The sequence below is a fragment of the Mastigoproctus giganteus genome, chromosome 8 (assembly GCF_048544385.1).
Source record: "Mastigoproctus giganteus isolate SK-2022 chromosome 8, ASM4854438v1, whole genome shotgun sequence".
NCBI classification, from domain to species: Eukaryota; Metazoa; Arthropoda; class Arachnida; order Uropygi; family Thelyphonidae; genus Mastigoproctus; species Mastigoproctus giganteus.
Window position 1 is genome coordinate 108,670,909 of NC_143582.1, and position 14,285 is coordinate 108,685,193.

Consider the following 14,285-nt stretch of genomic DNA (forward strand, 5'->3'; position numbering starts at 1 on the left):
TTTCTGTTTGTTTCCACTTGCAAAGACCATGTCAACCATTTACCATCAGTTCCTATTGGAGTTATAATTCATGTCGTTTATCATGTTATTCCTATTCAAATGTGTGATAGACCAATGTGTTTAGCAAAAGACATGATTAAATTTAGATATTATAAAAATAACACTTCACTGCACAATTAGATTGAAAAATATATTAAGAAGTAAGCTATTCAAGAGCAGCAATCTATTAATACAAATGACTTTTTCCAACATAGATAAATGTGAAACAAAAGCAATTTTTATAACAACCAAAAAAGTAAATGAATTAAGTTCAAATTAAATCTGTTTGTAAATAAAACCATTTAAATTCCAGTAAAAAGTAAAGTGCAGCCATTATCAACCCACTGCAGGGTAGAAGCCTCCTCAACAATTCATGCTGAGGGAAATGGACCATAATCTGCCACGCTGGTCCAGTGCAGGTTGGCAGATCGACCGTATTCAGCAGTCAGGGGCTTGAACCCCAGTCTACTCAAAGAGCGTGTGCTACTGCACTCCCGCTCCTGCCCACTCGGCTACGGAGCTATTATCCTGGCAGAATATGTCATTTTGTCCAACTTTAAAGTTCAGTAACATTTGGTATGCTTAGTACCAAATAAGGGATTCCAGGTCAAGTATCAAATATCCAGGTACTCAGAATTCGGAAGCTTTTTTTAGTACTTGATTACTCTAGTTATTTTATCGAGTATCAAGTAGTATAACCTATCATTAGGCACAGACATATTTTTTATTTTTATACAATGTATATATTTAATTATTCTTAAGTTATTCCTATCTAAAAATATACCTGGAATTGAGCATAATTAATTTTAAATAATGCTAAATTATATTTAAATTAAATTTCATAAATTCATTTAATGATTTTCAAGAGGAATGTATTTTTTTTTTTTTTTTGTTTCTACATTCAGAACATGCAAATTTGATTTGTATAAAGGATAAAGAGTTATTCTAATATTGTATTTTTTGTTTTAGATTTTTTGAGTTTCTGTTTTTATATTTTTTGAATTTTTGTTCTATATTTATGCAAAATCTTACAGATTAAAAGAGGATGACACCCCAAAACAAAACATTTTGGGGTGTTTTATTAGTAATATTTTTCAAATATTACTAATTCTTCAAACCTTTTTACACCTTTAACCAATTTGATTGGATACTATGATGTAGTCACAAGGAAACTGAATGCAAAGAATAATTTTGATACTGTTGCATATGGAAGACTGCTGCACAAGTTCGAGCAGTGTGGCATTGGAGGCAAATTGCTGCTATGGATAAAGGGATGGTTGAGTGAGAGAAGACAGAGTGGTAATCAATGGACACTGCTCTTCGTGGACTAATCTTATTAGTGGAGTCCCCCAGGGTTCAGTGTTTGGTCCGTTGTTGTTTTCTGTACTCATCAATGAGTACAGATTATGATGATTATATTGATGATGGTATATCAGGCTTGATGTCCAAGTTTGCAGATGATACGAAGGTCAGCAGGGTTGTTAATGATACTAATGACAGTACGCTGCTGCAAAAGGATCTAGAAAAGTTGAGCAGATGGGCTGGGAGGTGGTAACTGAAGTTTAACATTAACAAATGTAAAGTACCCCATATGGGAAGCAGTAATTTTTTTTTTTTTTTTTTTTTCTTGTTAATTGTTGGCGCATCAGCTTCTATGGCCATAATGCACCTCCCAAAGTTTTTGCATATATTGATGATGGTATATCAGGCTTGATGTCCAAGTTTGCAGATGATACGAAGGTCAGCAGGGTTGTTAATGATACTAATGACAGTACGCTGCTGCAAAAGGATCTAGAAAAGTTGAGCAGATGGGCTGGGAGGTGGTAACTGAAGTTTAACATTAACAAATGTAAAGTACCCCATATGGGAAGCAATAATTTTTTTTTTTTTTTTTTTTTTTCTTGTTAATTGTTGGCGCATCAGCTTCTATGGCCATAATGCACCTCCCAAAGTTTTTGCATTTTACTGTGATCCAAGCCCGAGGCGGGATTCAAACCCACGACCTTCGGGTTGCAGACTCTCCATGATTGAAGCAATTCAGAACCTCCTAGAAAGCGCAGCACAATGTAATGAAAAGTACTTCCTGGTAATTGCGGTCGACTTCGCCGGGGCATTCGACACCCTCTGGTGGCCGAGTGTCCTGGGCAGACTCCGCAAGGCAAAAATCCCCATGAATTTATATAATTGCATTAGATCCTACCTCTCAGATAGAAAAATCAGGGTAATGGCACCGTTCCGGAGCCTGACAAGATCGGTCCGCAGGGGCTGCCCGCATGGATCTGTCCTGGGGCATTGTGGAACATTGTTTTTGATGAATTTCTGGCACTCGACTTGGGTGATGTCAATGCACAAGCTTTCGCGGATGATCTCGTCCTAACGGTGGCAGCGAGCTCTAGATCACAGTTAGAAGCCCGTACAAACCATGCACTGCAAGTACTCCAGGACTGGGCAAACCTGCATACACTGGAGATTTCCCCAACCAAAACGAACTCAATTCTACTAAGAGGAACACTCAACATCAGATGGCCGCCCCAGATAAAAGTAAGGGGAAGCACAATCAAACTGGCAAAACAGATGAAATACCTAGGCATTATCCTAGATTCCAACCTGTCCTTTAAACAACACCTCTTATATCTGAAGGAGAAGCTGAGAAAATACGCAGCACTAGTAGTCAGAGTAACATGCAGAGACTGGGGACTAAACAAAAGAACATTATCCCTCTACTATAAAGCAATTTTCGTCCCAGCAATTACTTATGGAGCCCCAATATGGTACGCCAAAGCAAGAACTGCAGTAAATAAAAGAATCCTCGATACAATACAGCGAAAAATACTCCTCACCATCACCAGGGCGTGTAACACGGTGAGTACCTGTGCGCTGCAGGTCCTGGCGGGAACTCTCCCTCTGGACCTGGAGGTGGCGAGATGTGGGTTGATGTACTACCTGGCAAAGGGAACACCGACCATGTTTGACACTTTTACACTGGACCCTACAAACAACCACCGAACAGAAAATCATGGAACACCTGAAAGAAACTTGGCAGAGGAGATGGCAAGAGACGACCAAGGGTGAAGTCACACGGAAATTTATACCCTACGTAGACAAGATCTATCCAAAAGCCCCCAAATGGTTCTACCCAGGACTGAACACCACCTTCCTCCTGATGGGCCATGGGCCCTTTAACGCAAAACTGAATGCATTCGGAATGACCGAGGACCCAACTTGCACCTGTGGCAATATGGAGACGTGGCAACATATCATGCACAAATGTGAATGCTATGAGGAACAAAGATCAGTACTCATCACCAGTATAAAGTTTGTACCAAAAGACAATGAGCATCACCTCCTGGATTCGGAAGATGTGTACACCGCATTCAGCCGCTACGCCCAGGACAACTTTAACAGAAGGAGAACAGAAATCGCTATCCGCAACCGTATGGAAACATCTGAATAGAAGAACTCCATTGAAACTAACCAAGGAGGAGACATTCAAGACTACAACATGAACATACCGCATGACTACAACCGATCAGAAGAAATTACCAACAAAGATAACTCTCCATTCATGACCTGGTGCAAATGGCCAGGACTGATGCTCTCAACGAATATGACTACCTGAATTGACATCAAAGCAGTACTACAAACTGACCAGAGTCATCACTCCTCTTCCTGATCCCATAAGATGAACACGAGACAAGTGAGACTGAACCAAGACTGTGACCTACCTGAAGTGACACTGAACTGAACATCCAAAAACCATGACTGTGACCGCAGCTACGCTGTTGCCTCGCCTTTTGGCAATCTGGGTTGGACACCTAGTCTGGCCCACTTTCTCTCCATATCCTGGTGGAGGGGGGACCGTCCCCTCCCCCAGTCTACTTCTCCTGGTGCGGCATGGGCATGCCACTCTGATATCTGGGGTTGTCTACCCTATTGGCCTCATACTTCTGTCTTTCCCCTCCAGTCTTCAGTCTTCCCCCCCCACTCTCTCTCTATACATCACAGTGTACGCCCCACACGACAAAAACTTAAACTTCCAAATTATAACAGCCAAATCGTGCATCAATTCCGAAACTTAAACTCATTAGCAAACCACCCCTTAAAATCGCGTTATTATTATTATTATTATTTTAATTTATTTTATTTTATTTTATTTATTATTATTTTTTATTTATTTATTTATTTTATTTATTTTTATATATTTATTTATTTTATATATATATATATATATATATATATATATATATTTTTTTTTTAGGACCTAGCCACTGAAATCTCAGGAAATTAGGTGGCAGGGCCTGCCAGAGTAAATAATTATGCTGGGTGTACCTGGTCTGCCTCCACGGGGCTGAGTGTAGGCAAAGTTGGGCCCCAGCAGGGGTCTAGCGGCTAAATGGCCAGAGGAACAACGATACACAACACAATACTTTCAAATCCCATACACTTTTAAATCTCTGGCCTTAACAGTGATCTGTTACACCCACAAAGAAAACCACGCGGAGATGGGGGAAACACCTGACACGAACACACTTTTACCTTCGGGTTGCCAGGCAGGCACTTTACCCACCTGGCTAGCCAGGTCGGCGGAAAGCATTAACCCCAGAGTAACGTATCAACTGTGTGGTACTACACTGATAAGGTATAATATAAGGTATGTTCGTGTCAGACGGCGCCTGGGATTTCTCCCATCTCCGCGTATGTTCGCTGTATCGAGGACAGTACACTGTCAAGCCAGAGACTTGAAAGTGTGTGGGTCATGTCTGTGCAGTGTGATCTGTTGTGCCCATTGTTTGTCCGGCTTATTGGCCGCCTGGCCCCCGGTGGGGCCCGACGTTGCCCATACCTTGCCACGTGGAGGCTAGCCGGGTGCCCAGCATCATGACGAGTTGCTCAGGCAGGTCCTGCCACCTAGTTTCCTGGGATTTCAGTGGCTAGGACCTAAAAAATAAATTAATTAATAAAAAAAATAATAATAATAATAAATAAAAAAAAATAATAAAAATAATAATAATAAAATAAAATAAAATTTTAAAAATAATAATGATAAAAGTAAAAAAAATAATAAAATAAAAATAAAAAAAATAATAATAATAAAAGTTAAAAAAAAATAATAAAATAATAATAATAATAAAAAAAAATATATATATATATAGGCGTTTGACGTTAATTCTTAAGGAGATTGCTGTTAGCAAATCGCTGGTTGGGGTTGAACGCTAGAAAGATGTGTTAAAAGGCCTAATAGGTCGGGCAGAATTTTGTTGTTATTAAATTTAGACGTGTGGGCTATACGTTAGATGAAAGATAAAAGTGGGAGGAAGGGGAGGCTGAAGACTGATAGTGGTAGAGAGTAAAAAGGACCTGAGGGTAATTGTGCAGGCAGATAAGAAGTTTTCTGAGCAGTGCGGATGGTCTGCAAGAGTAGCTCATTGTGTCTTGTCAATGATATACAGGCAGTTCTTGCTTTACGAGTTGCTGGGTTTACAAGTTTTTTTTTTTTTTCAATCAAGTATCAACAAAATCGAAAATATGAACATTAATTGCAAAAAATTAATGTTAAACATTCATAAATACCGCATTTCGAACCACGCACATAGCTATGCAATACAGTGTACCCAGCTTTACGATATTAATCCATTCCAAAGACGCCATTGTATCATGAAAATATCGTAATGTGAACCCGATAGCATATTGTTTTTTGGTAATTCATTCCACGACATCGGAAATTCAAATTTTCGCTATATAACTTCCCTAAAAGGTCATTTTTATATTGTAAATCATATTAGTTACCGATTCAAATCATTAAATGCACTACACTTTCATCATTATCATATGTTCTGTTATAAGAACCAATTTTGAACCCCTTTGTGACATTTTTCTAAAGCACATTTCTGGAGGTTACGACCATAAAACAATAAAAACAATCTGCACTTTCCAGTTTATTGCGGTTTTCTGTTACTGCAAGCAATTATAAACGGATAATAAACTCTATCATCTTGCATTTGCAAAAATACCGATAGCTGGAATTGTGTGCTTTTTTTATGTTATTATGGTGAAATGTACTGAAATCTTTTACTGAAATCTTCAATCGTATAAAAACAAACTTTTCAGAATCTTCTCTTCATTCCTTTTTTTAAAGCTTCGTAAACTTGTTACTCCATGCAAATCGTGAAATTTATAAAGAAACTAATGTTCATATTTAAAAAATTCCATGAAAAGAAAAGATTATCTTGGAAACATGAGCGTCTCGAAGCATTTCTGAAGAAGATGACTCCTTATGCAACAAACCAACGAGTGCCAAGCCAATAATGAGTGATCAACGAGTGTGCATTTAGTCGGATGATGAAGAATAAACATTGTTTAACATTTGTAAATCATAAATAATTTCTCTATTATTGTAATTTGCTTGGTTTTACAGGCTATTGATTTATCCAAGACTTTGGATAAATCAATCATTGTTTAAACGAACTAATTTCATTGTTGAAAACGTAACCCCTATTTTTAACATTATGTCTATGGGAAATAAATTTCCGCTTTACGAGCGTGCGCTAGGAACGAATTAACTCATAAAATCGAGAACTACCTGTAAAGGAATTTTTCTAGAAGGGATAAGCAGGTGATTAACCCCTTGTATGAGGCAATGGTCAGGCCACACCTTGAGTACTGCATACAGGTCTGGAGGCCTCACTTTAAGAAGTGATGTAGAGCTGTTGGAACGCATACAGAAAAGGGCAACAAGATTAGTGAATGGAACAAATGGTTGCTCTTACGAAGAAAGGCTTGCTTAAGTTTTGCAAATTACAGTGTCTGGAGACTAGGCACCTGCGAGGTGATCTGATTGAGGTGTATAAAGTCTTGAATGGTTTGAGCATGCTCAATGTTGATGGGATTCGTCCTCTTGCTCAGAATAATCGCCTGAGAGGTCATAAATTCAAATTGAGGAAAGACAGTTGTAGGATAGATGTGCAGAAGTTTGCCTTTAACCAATGGGTGGTTGACTGCTAGAACAAACTTCCATCTGTCGTAGAAGTTGATAGCTTAAACAGATTCAAGGCAGAACTAGAAAAATATCTGGAGCCAGTGGATGGGTGAAATGAGAAGAGGGGTGTGTGTGTGTGTGTGTGTGTGTGTGTGTGTGTGTGTGTGTGTGTGTGTTTTTTTGTTTTTTTTTTTTTTTTTGCTGATGCTATATAAGCTTGCTTTCTTGCATCATGTGCCCTTGCTAATGCTAACTTCTTGCCTCAGTTTTACTTTTCCAATGTTCGCTTGGCTTGTGCAGAATGATTATGCAGCCATTTGAAATTTTTAATTACAGTACACTCAGCTGAGCTAGCAGCAACGTCAACATTTGTTTTTGAATTGGTTCCTATTGAAGGTTCTTGTAATCGTAATGTTGCCATAGCTCTAGTCAAAGGAAGACTTAATGAGTTTGGAACTGATATAAAGTTTGATGTTGTCGCATCAACCCAAGATGGATCTGCATTAACAGTAAAATATGGAAGGAATATTCTGGCACTGACTCAGTTGTACTACAACAGAAACCATCTAGGTGTTCTTGATGTATTTTATAAGAAAATAATGCAGCCTCTCACTCATGATGAAGATGATGAGATGCAGAAAACAATACAATCTGTTATGATTATTCCAAAAGAAACTTCAACAAAATCAGCACTGGAAAAGAACTAAAACTGATTGAACATGCAAAAAGAGCATATTGCACACAAAAATTCTTCCAGGCTTTGCTAACAATTCAACTTATTTCAACAGCTAGTGAGAGGCTGTTTTCAGTAGCTTCAAATCTTATTACTAAGATCTGAAGCAGTTTAAAAACATATACTTTAAATAGGCTTGTAAAATATTATTTCATAAAAAAAAAAAAATTATTTTAAAATTATTCCGGGTACCTGGATATTTCTAAAAGAACTACTGAATTCCTCAGACAGTTCAAAATCCAAGTATTTTACATTTCCTACTTAGTATCCAAATCCCATCACCTGACTTCAATTTAACTTCTTGTCTCAGTTTTATTTTTCCAATGTTAGCTTGGCTTGTGCACAATGATTTATGCTGCCATTTGAAAATTTTTAATAAATTAATGTTTTTTTTTTTTTTATTATTATTATTAGAGATGTTGTAATCACAATGTGCTTGCATCACAATTATGAAGTTTATTGGTGTGCATTTTTACTTAGTGACTATAAACACACTGGCAGCAGTGGCAAGAAAAAAATTTGGTATGCAAATAATTTGAGAAAAGTTTTTTTATATATATTTTAAATAGAAGTAAGCCTGCATTTATAAGTTTATCAAGTGGAAATCTGCTGTACACCAATGGAAACAAGGTGGAGTTGGCTTTCTGGTCCATAAAGATATAAACAACAACATTTTTGAATTCAAAAGTACATCACCAAGGGTGTCATGACTACTCAGGATTTCTAAGAGATACGCTAAAGGTTATAATGATTTATGCACCAACATCAAGCCATGATGATGAAGAGGTTGAAGAAATGTACATCGAAATTGAGTCTTTTAGATGAACAGAAAACTCACTACACTATCATTATGGGGGACTTAAATGCTAAGGTTGGATAGAGACAAAACAGCGCAGAAAGGGGAACTATAGGAAATTGTGGAATTGGCGAAAGAAATGAAAGAGGTGAAAGACTTGTGGAATTTGCAGAATCTAGAGGAATGTCAGTAATGGACACTTTTTTGAAGAAAAGGGTGAACAGAAAAGTGGACATAGTCGTTAATCCATTTGGGCTCTTCTAACGAAATCGACTTCATCCTCGCTAACAGAAGATACATCGTGAATGATGTTACTGTCCTGAACAAGGTAAATGTGGGAAGTGATCATAGAATGGTAAGATGCATACTTGATATAGATGTAAGAAAAGAAAGGAAAAAACTGATTCGAGTAAATAATACAAAGGTCTTTGATATGACAGAAGAGGAGAAAAAGCAGTATGTACTGGAACTTAAGAACAAGTTTGAGCTTCTGCAGACTGTTCAGGACCAAGATATCGACGAGGAATATTACAACTTTCTGAACGTGATAAAGCCCAAGAAACTTATAGGGAAAAAGAAATCCAAAGAAAAAAAATCAGTCAAGAAACACTTGTCATGATGAACCGAAGACGACAAATGAAGAGCAAGAGAACCACTGACACGGAGAAAATTGAGTATACTGAGTTATGCAAAGCCATTAGAAAGAGACTCAGAGAGGACATAAGAAAATTTAACACAAGAAAAGTAGAACAAGCATTAGGGGAAAATAACGGATTTAAATCAGCAGTAATACAGACAGACAAATGATACTGAAACTGAAGAATAGCAATGGTGTACTTATGAATAGCAGAGAAGGCATAATTCAAATAGCAGAAGCCTGCTATAAAGATTTATAGAAGGAGCGAGGGAACGAGGCCAGCAGTGGGGAAGATGGATCGCAAATTAGTAACACATACAACATACCTGATATCCTTCCTGATGAGGCAGAACATATGTTGAAGAAAATGAAGAATCAGAAAGCTCCGGGGGAAGATGAAGTTACTGTAGAGTTGTTGAAATTAGGAGGAAGAGACATGACACAAAAACTGGCAAGACTCTTCACAAAATACATTAGAAAAGGTGTGGCACCTAAGGAGTGGAATAATGCAATCATAGTTTTGCTGCATAAGAAAGGAGATAAACCAGAAATTGGAAATTATAATCCAATTAGCTTGTTATCCCACATCTACAAGTTGTTCACAAGGGTCATTACTAACAAATTAGAAAGAATACGTGATGAGAATAAACCGAAAGAGCAAGCTGGCTTTAGGACAGGATTCTCAACTATGGATCACCTTCACGTAATGTCATAGCTAATGGAGAAAGCAAATGAATATAAAACACCATTGTGCCTGGCATTTGTGGATTATGAAAAGGCATTTGACTCCATACAGCATAAGACAATCTTTCGGGCACTGGAAAGACAAGGCATAGATACCCCATATATTATGATTTTGAAGAAAATATATGAGAATGCTACCTCCTTTATTAGACTATACAAAGACAGTAATAAATTTACAATCGAGAAAGGAGTTTGACAAGGGGAGACAATATCTCTAAAGTTGTTTACTGCTTTCCTGGAGGAAGCTTTCAGAAGATTAGACTGGTCGCAAAAAGGAGTCAATGTGAATGGAGAGTACCTACACCATTTACAATTTGCAGATGACATTGTGGTCATAAGCCACGATCCCAAAGAATTACAGGAAAATTTTAATCAGTTATGCAGAGTTAGTAAGGATTTTGGACTAAAGATGAATATGGCTAAAACAAAAGTAATGATGAACAAATATGCCACAGAAAGGGATATAATGATTGAAGGAGCAGTAATTGAAAACGTGGAGTCATATACTTATCTGGGACAAGTCATTAGCTGTAATAATGATAAATGGATGGAAGTCAAGAGAAGAATAAATTTTGGATGGATAGCATTCAGGAAATATAGTCACATACTGAGGAGCAATATCCCAATTTGTCTGAAATGTAAAATAATGAACCAATGTATACTCCCGACCATGACTTATGGAAGTGAAACTTGGGCACTCACCAAAAGAATGGAAGAGAAGCTGAGAACTACACAACGAAGAATGGAAAGAATTATATTGGGAATCAGACTGTTAGATGAGAGAAACAAATAACAGAATGGTACCCAAGAGGAGCTAAGAGAAAACCTGGAAGACAGCAACGGAGATGGACAGATGAAATTCATGAGTTTGTGGGTAGTAAATGGATGGCCATTGCACAAAACAGAAGGAACTGGAAAGTTGCTTCATCCTGCAGTGGATTGAAAATGGCTGATGATGATGAAGCCTGCATTATTAATTATCTAAGAACAAATGATAATACTGCAATTTTACTATGAGATCTCTGTTTGTGGTGCAATTTTACTTTTGAAAAGTAAAATTAATAGGACTAAAATTGATAATACTGATTAAAAATATCAATACTTACGTGCAGCAAGACTTTGGAAAGCCATAATAATTTAGAGGAGACGGATAGCATTCTCTGTCTATACAAGCCTGAAAAGAAGCATTGAACTGTGTTACATTGAAATATATAAAAAATTTATTTCTGTGAAAAATTCAAAGAAATGTATCTTCTCATATGCCATTCAAAAATGTAATACAGTTATTTATTTGCTACCAAGAATTGAAGAGCTCAACTTTGACAAGAAATGCAGAGAGACATGTGGATATTGTTATAAACAGAGAACTTAAGATAAACATAATATCCACTGTAAATATGAGAAAATTTTTGGATATTTAACTGATTCTAACACAAGTAAAAAATAAAACAAAGTAATTAAAACTTAAAATAATGTAAAATTATTGAATCAAAAACAGGCTACCTACTCAGCAATTATCGTCAAAGTAGTATGCGACTTACATTACATCATTATTGAATGAACACATATATTCCAATTTGTCTTTAGACTTAGGGTGTTTTGAAACCTTCCACCTGAAAAATTATCGCAAATATGGATTCTGCCTGTGGCAATTAAGTAGCAATACCCTGGCTTATTTACACATCTGTAGACAAACCTAAGTAAACATTGGAAGAATCTTGACATTTCTAGATTCTTTAACATGTTTTATACGCGCACTGTCCCTTAAAATAGTATTCATCGTTGAAGCAGCGAGACCTAATTCCATGCAATAGATGATAAACTTTGTCCTGCTTCATACTTCTTAATTAATCATCTTCATTTCTAAATCAATTTTGTTTCGTTTCCTAGCAATGCCAGCACTTGCACTTTCCGTTGATCCCTTTGCCCTGCACCATTGCAATAAGTAAATAGGAATGAAGAGAAGGATTCTGAAAATTTATTTATGTTTTTTATATGATTGAAGATTTCGGTGAAGGGAAACTCATTTCACCATAATGTACAACACACACAATTCCAGTTATCGGTATTATCGAAAATGCAATAAGACTGAGTTTACTACTCGTTTATAATAGATTGTGCTAACAGAAAAGCCCAATAAACTGGAAAGTGCAAGTTTGTTTTTTATGATATTGACCTCCAGAAATGCGTTTTTAAATAATATCACAAAGGCATTCAAAACTGATTCTAATAACGGCACATATGATAAAGATGAACGTGTAGTGCAATTTCCATTATAAAAATGACCTTTTAGAGAGATAACTAGCTTAGTTATATAGCAAAAATTTCCACTTCCGAGGTCTTGGAACGAATTACCAAAGAGAAAAAAAAAAAATGTATTATTGGGTATACAGCATTTCACAATACCTATGGGTATCGTGTAAATATCGTTATTACTACGGGATGCAAAATACGTTACCACAATTTTTTTTTTAAAGTTTGCACCGGCCTACAAAAACTTACGTAAAGTCGAGTATTATGTAAGCCAAGAAGCAGATGTACCCAACTTTCTAGTTTGACTAATGCTACTCTGCAAAAACTTCTTAAATATCTACTAATTCTTCAAATTCTGATTACCAGGTAATAGGTAATTCTCCAGGGATGGGAGAGGATAAGAACTTTTAAGATTTAAGTGCTAACCTGATTAACTTAAATCTTTCTAAAGCCCAGTTCAGTTTTATTACTGGCAAAACAAAAAGTCTTCTGCTCCCATGTTCACTTCAACAATCATGCACTCAGTCTCATAGTGTTCAATCCCGATCAAAAATGTCATCCAAAAAAACATGCAGCAAAAGTGTTATACATGTATTATAACCTCTGCCTCCTGCCCTACAGCAACTCATGAACAGCTATGTCAAAATAGCTAACCAGATGAGTTTAATATAATTTTCCCATAACAAAACCATGTTGTGTATCCTTTAGAATTTTATTTCTATCTAAATGTCACTGTACTGCACTCTTTATCTTTATTCATGATTTCCTAACCACTGAAGTTGAGCCAACTAGTCTGTAGTTACCCACTATGCTCTTAGAACTGAACTTTAGAACAGAAGTTTGCTTTTAGACAGTGGGTGGTTAATTGCTGGAACAAACTTCCATCTGTTGTTGTGAAGTTGACAGCTTAAATAAATTCAAGGAAGAACTAAACAAACTATTGGAAGGAATGAATAGGTGAAATTGGAAGTGTTGTGGTTTTATTTTTTTAAAATTATTTTTTGGCTGATGCTGTATAAGCTTGCTTTCTTGCATTATTGCCACTACTAGTACTAACTGCTTTTACGTATTAGAGATAAACTGACACATCTACAATCCAGAGAAATCTCTCCCAAATACAATGATCCTCTCAAAATTAATCTTAATGGTTCAATGCGCTCTTTCTCACCACCTCCTTCAAAATTACTATGTACAGGCAGTTCCTGCTTTAAGAGTTTTTACTTTGAGTTTCTTGGTTTAAAAGAGTCTTTTTTCAAGTATCAAAAAAACTAAAATATGAACATTAATTGCAATAAATAAATAATAAACGTTCATAAATACAGCATTTCAAACTACGCGTATAGCTATACAATACAGTACTACTGTATGTGCATTTGTTTGTTCGGGCAGACGAGAGCATCTCACTGACTCACATAACATAAAGCAGTTACCACGCTGACATTGCAAAGAGTGGCTTGGGTTGCTCTTCATTTTGTCTTGTCTTATTTAAAATTTATCCCCCTTATTAATGACTGTTAAAGAATCATCAACAAGCATGCATTTAGTGGATGATTATGAAGAATAAACCTTTGTATGACATAATTTCTTATTATAATTTTATTGATTTTAAAGGCTACATTTTCATTTCTTTGGATAAATAAATCATTGTTTAAGCATAAACTATTACTTTGTTGACCTTCATTTAACATTACTATGATCATGATGAAAATGTAACCCCCATTTTTAACACTATGTCAATGGGAAATAAGTTCCTGCTTTATGAGTGCATGCTAAGAACAAATTAACTCAAAGTCGGGAACTATCTGTATATGCTATCAACTCCAAGGGCATTACTTGCCTTTGAGTTGATTTTAAAACATTTAAGTTTTAGTTGATGTTACAAGAATTTAGCTGATAAAATCTTATTTACATTCCTTGTGAAAATACTTGTTCTTGAAAAATGTAAGATGCTATCTGTGTGCCCATCATTTTAATTTTCCCTCTAACAAAAGCAAAGATTTTTTTTTTATTTGCAAAATTAAAATTACATCATTCACTAAGTAAGTACGGATCTGTTAACTGTTCTCATTCATTACTTATACGTTTGTCATATTCTTTCTGAGGTACC

General features: G+C 36.2%; 1 protein-coding gene across 1 annotated transcript in view; it reads right to left on the bottom strand.

The window, feature by feature from the left end:
• LOC150081759 (methionine aminopeptidase 1) overlaps window positions 1–14,285 on the bottom strand; it is a 172,802-nt gene that overhangs the window by 44,494 nt on the left and 114,023 nt on the right. Inside the window, exon 7 of the mRNA XM_090379623.1 lies at window positions 11,032–11,099. Within this exon, the coding sequence (XP_090235749.1) occupies window positions 11,032–11,099 (68 nt within the window). The remainder of the gene's footprint in view (window positions 1–11,031; window positions 11,100–14,285) is intronic.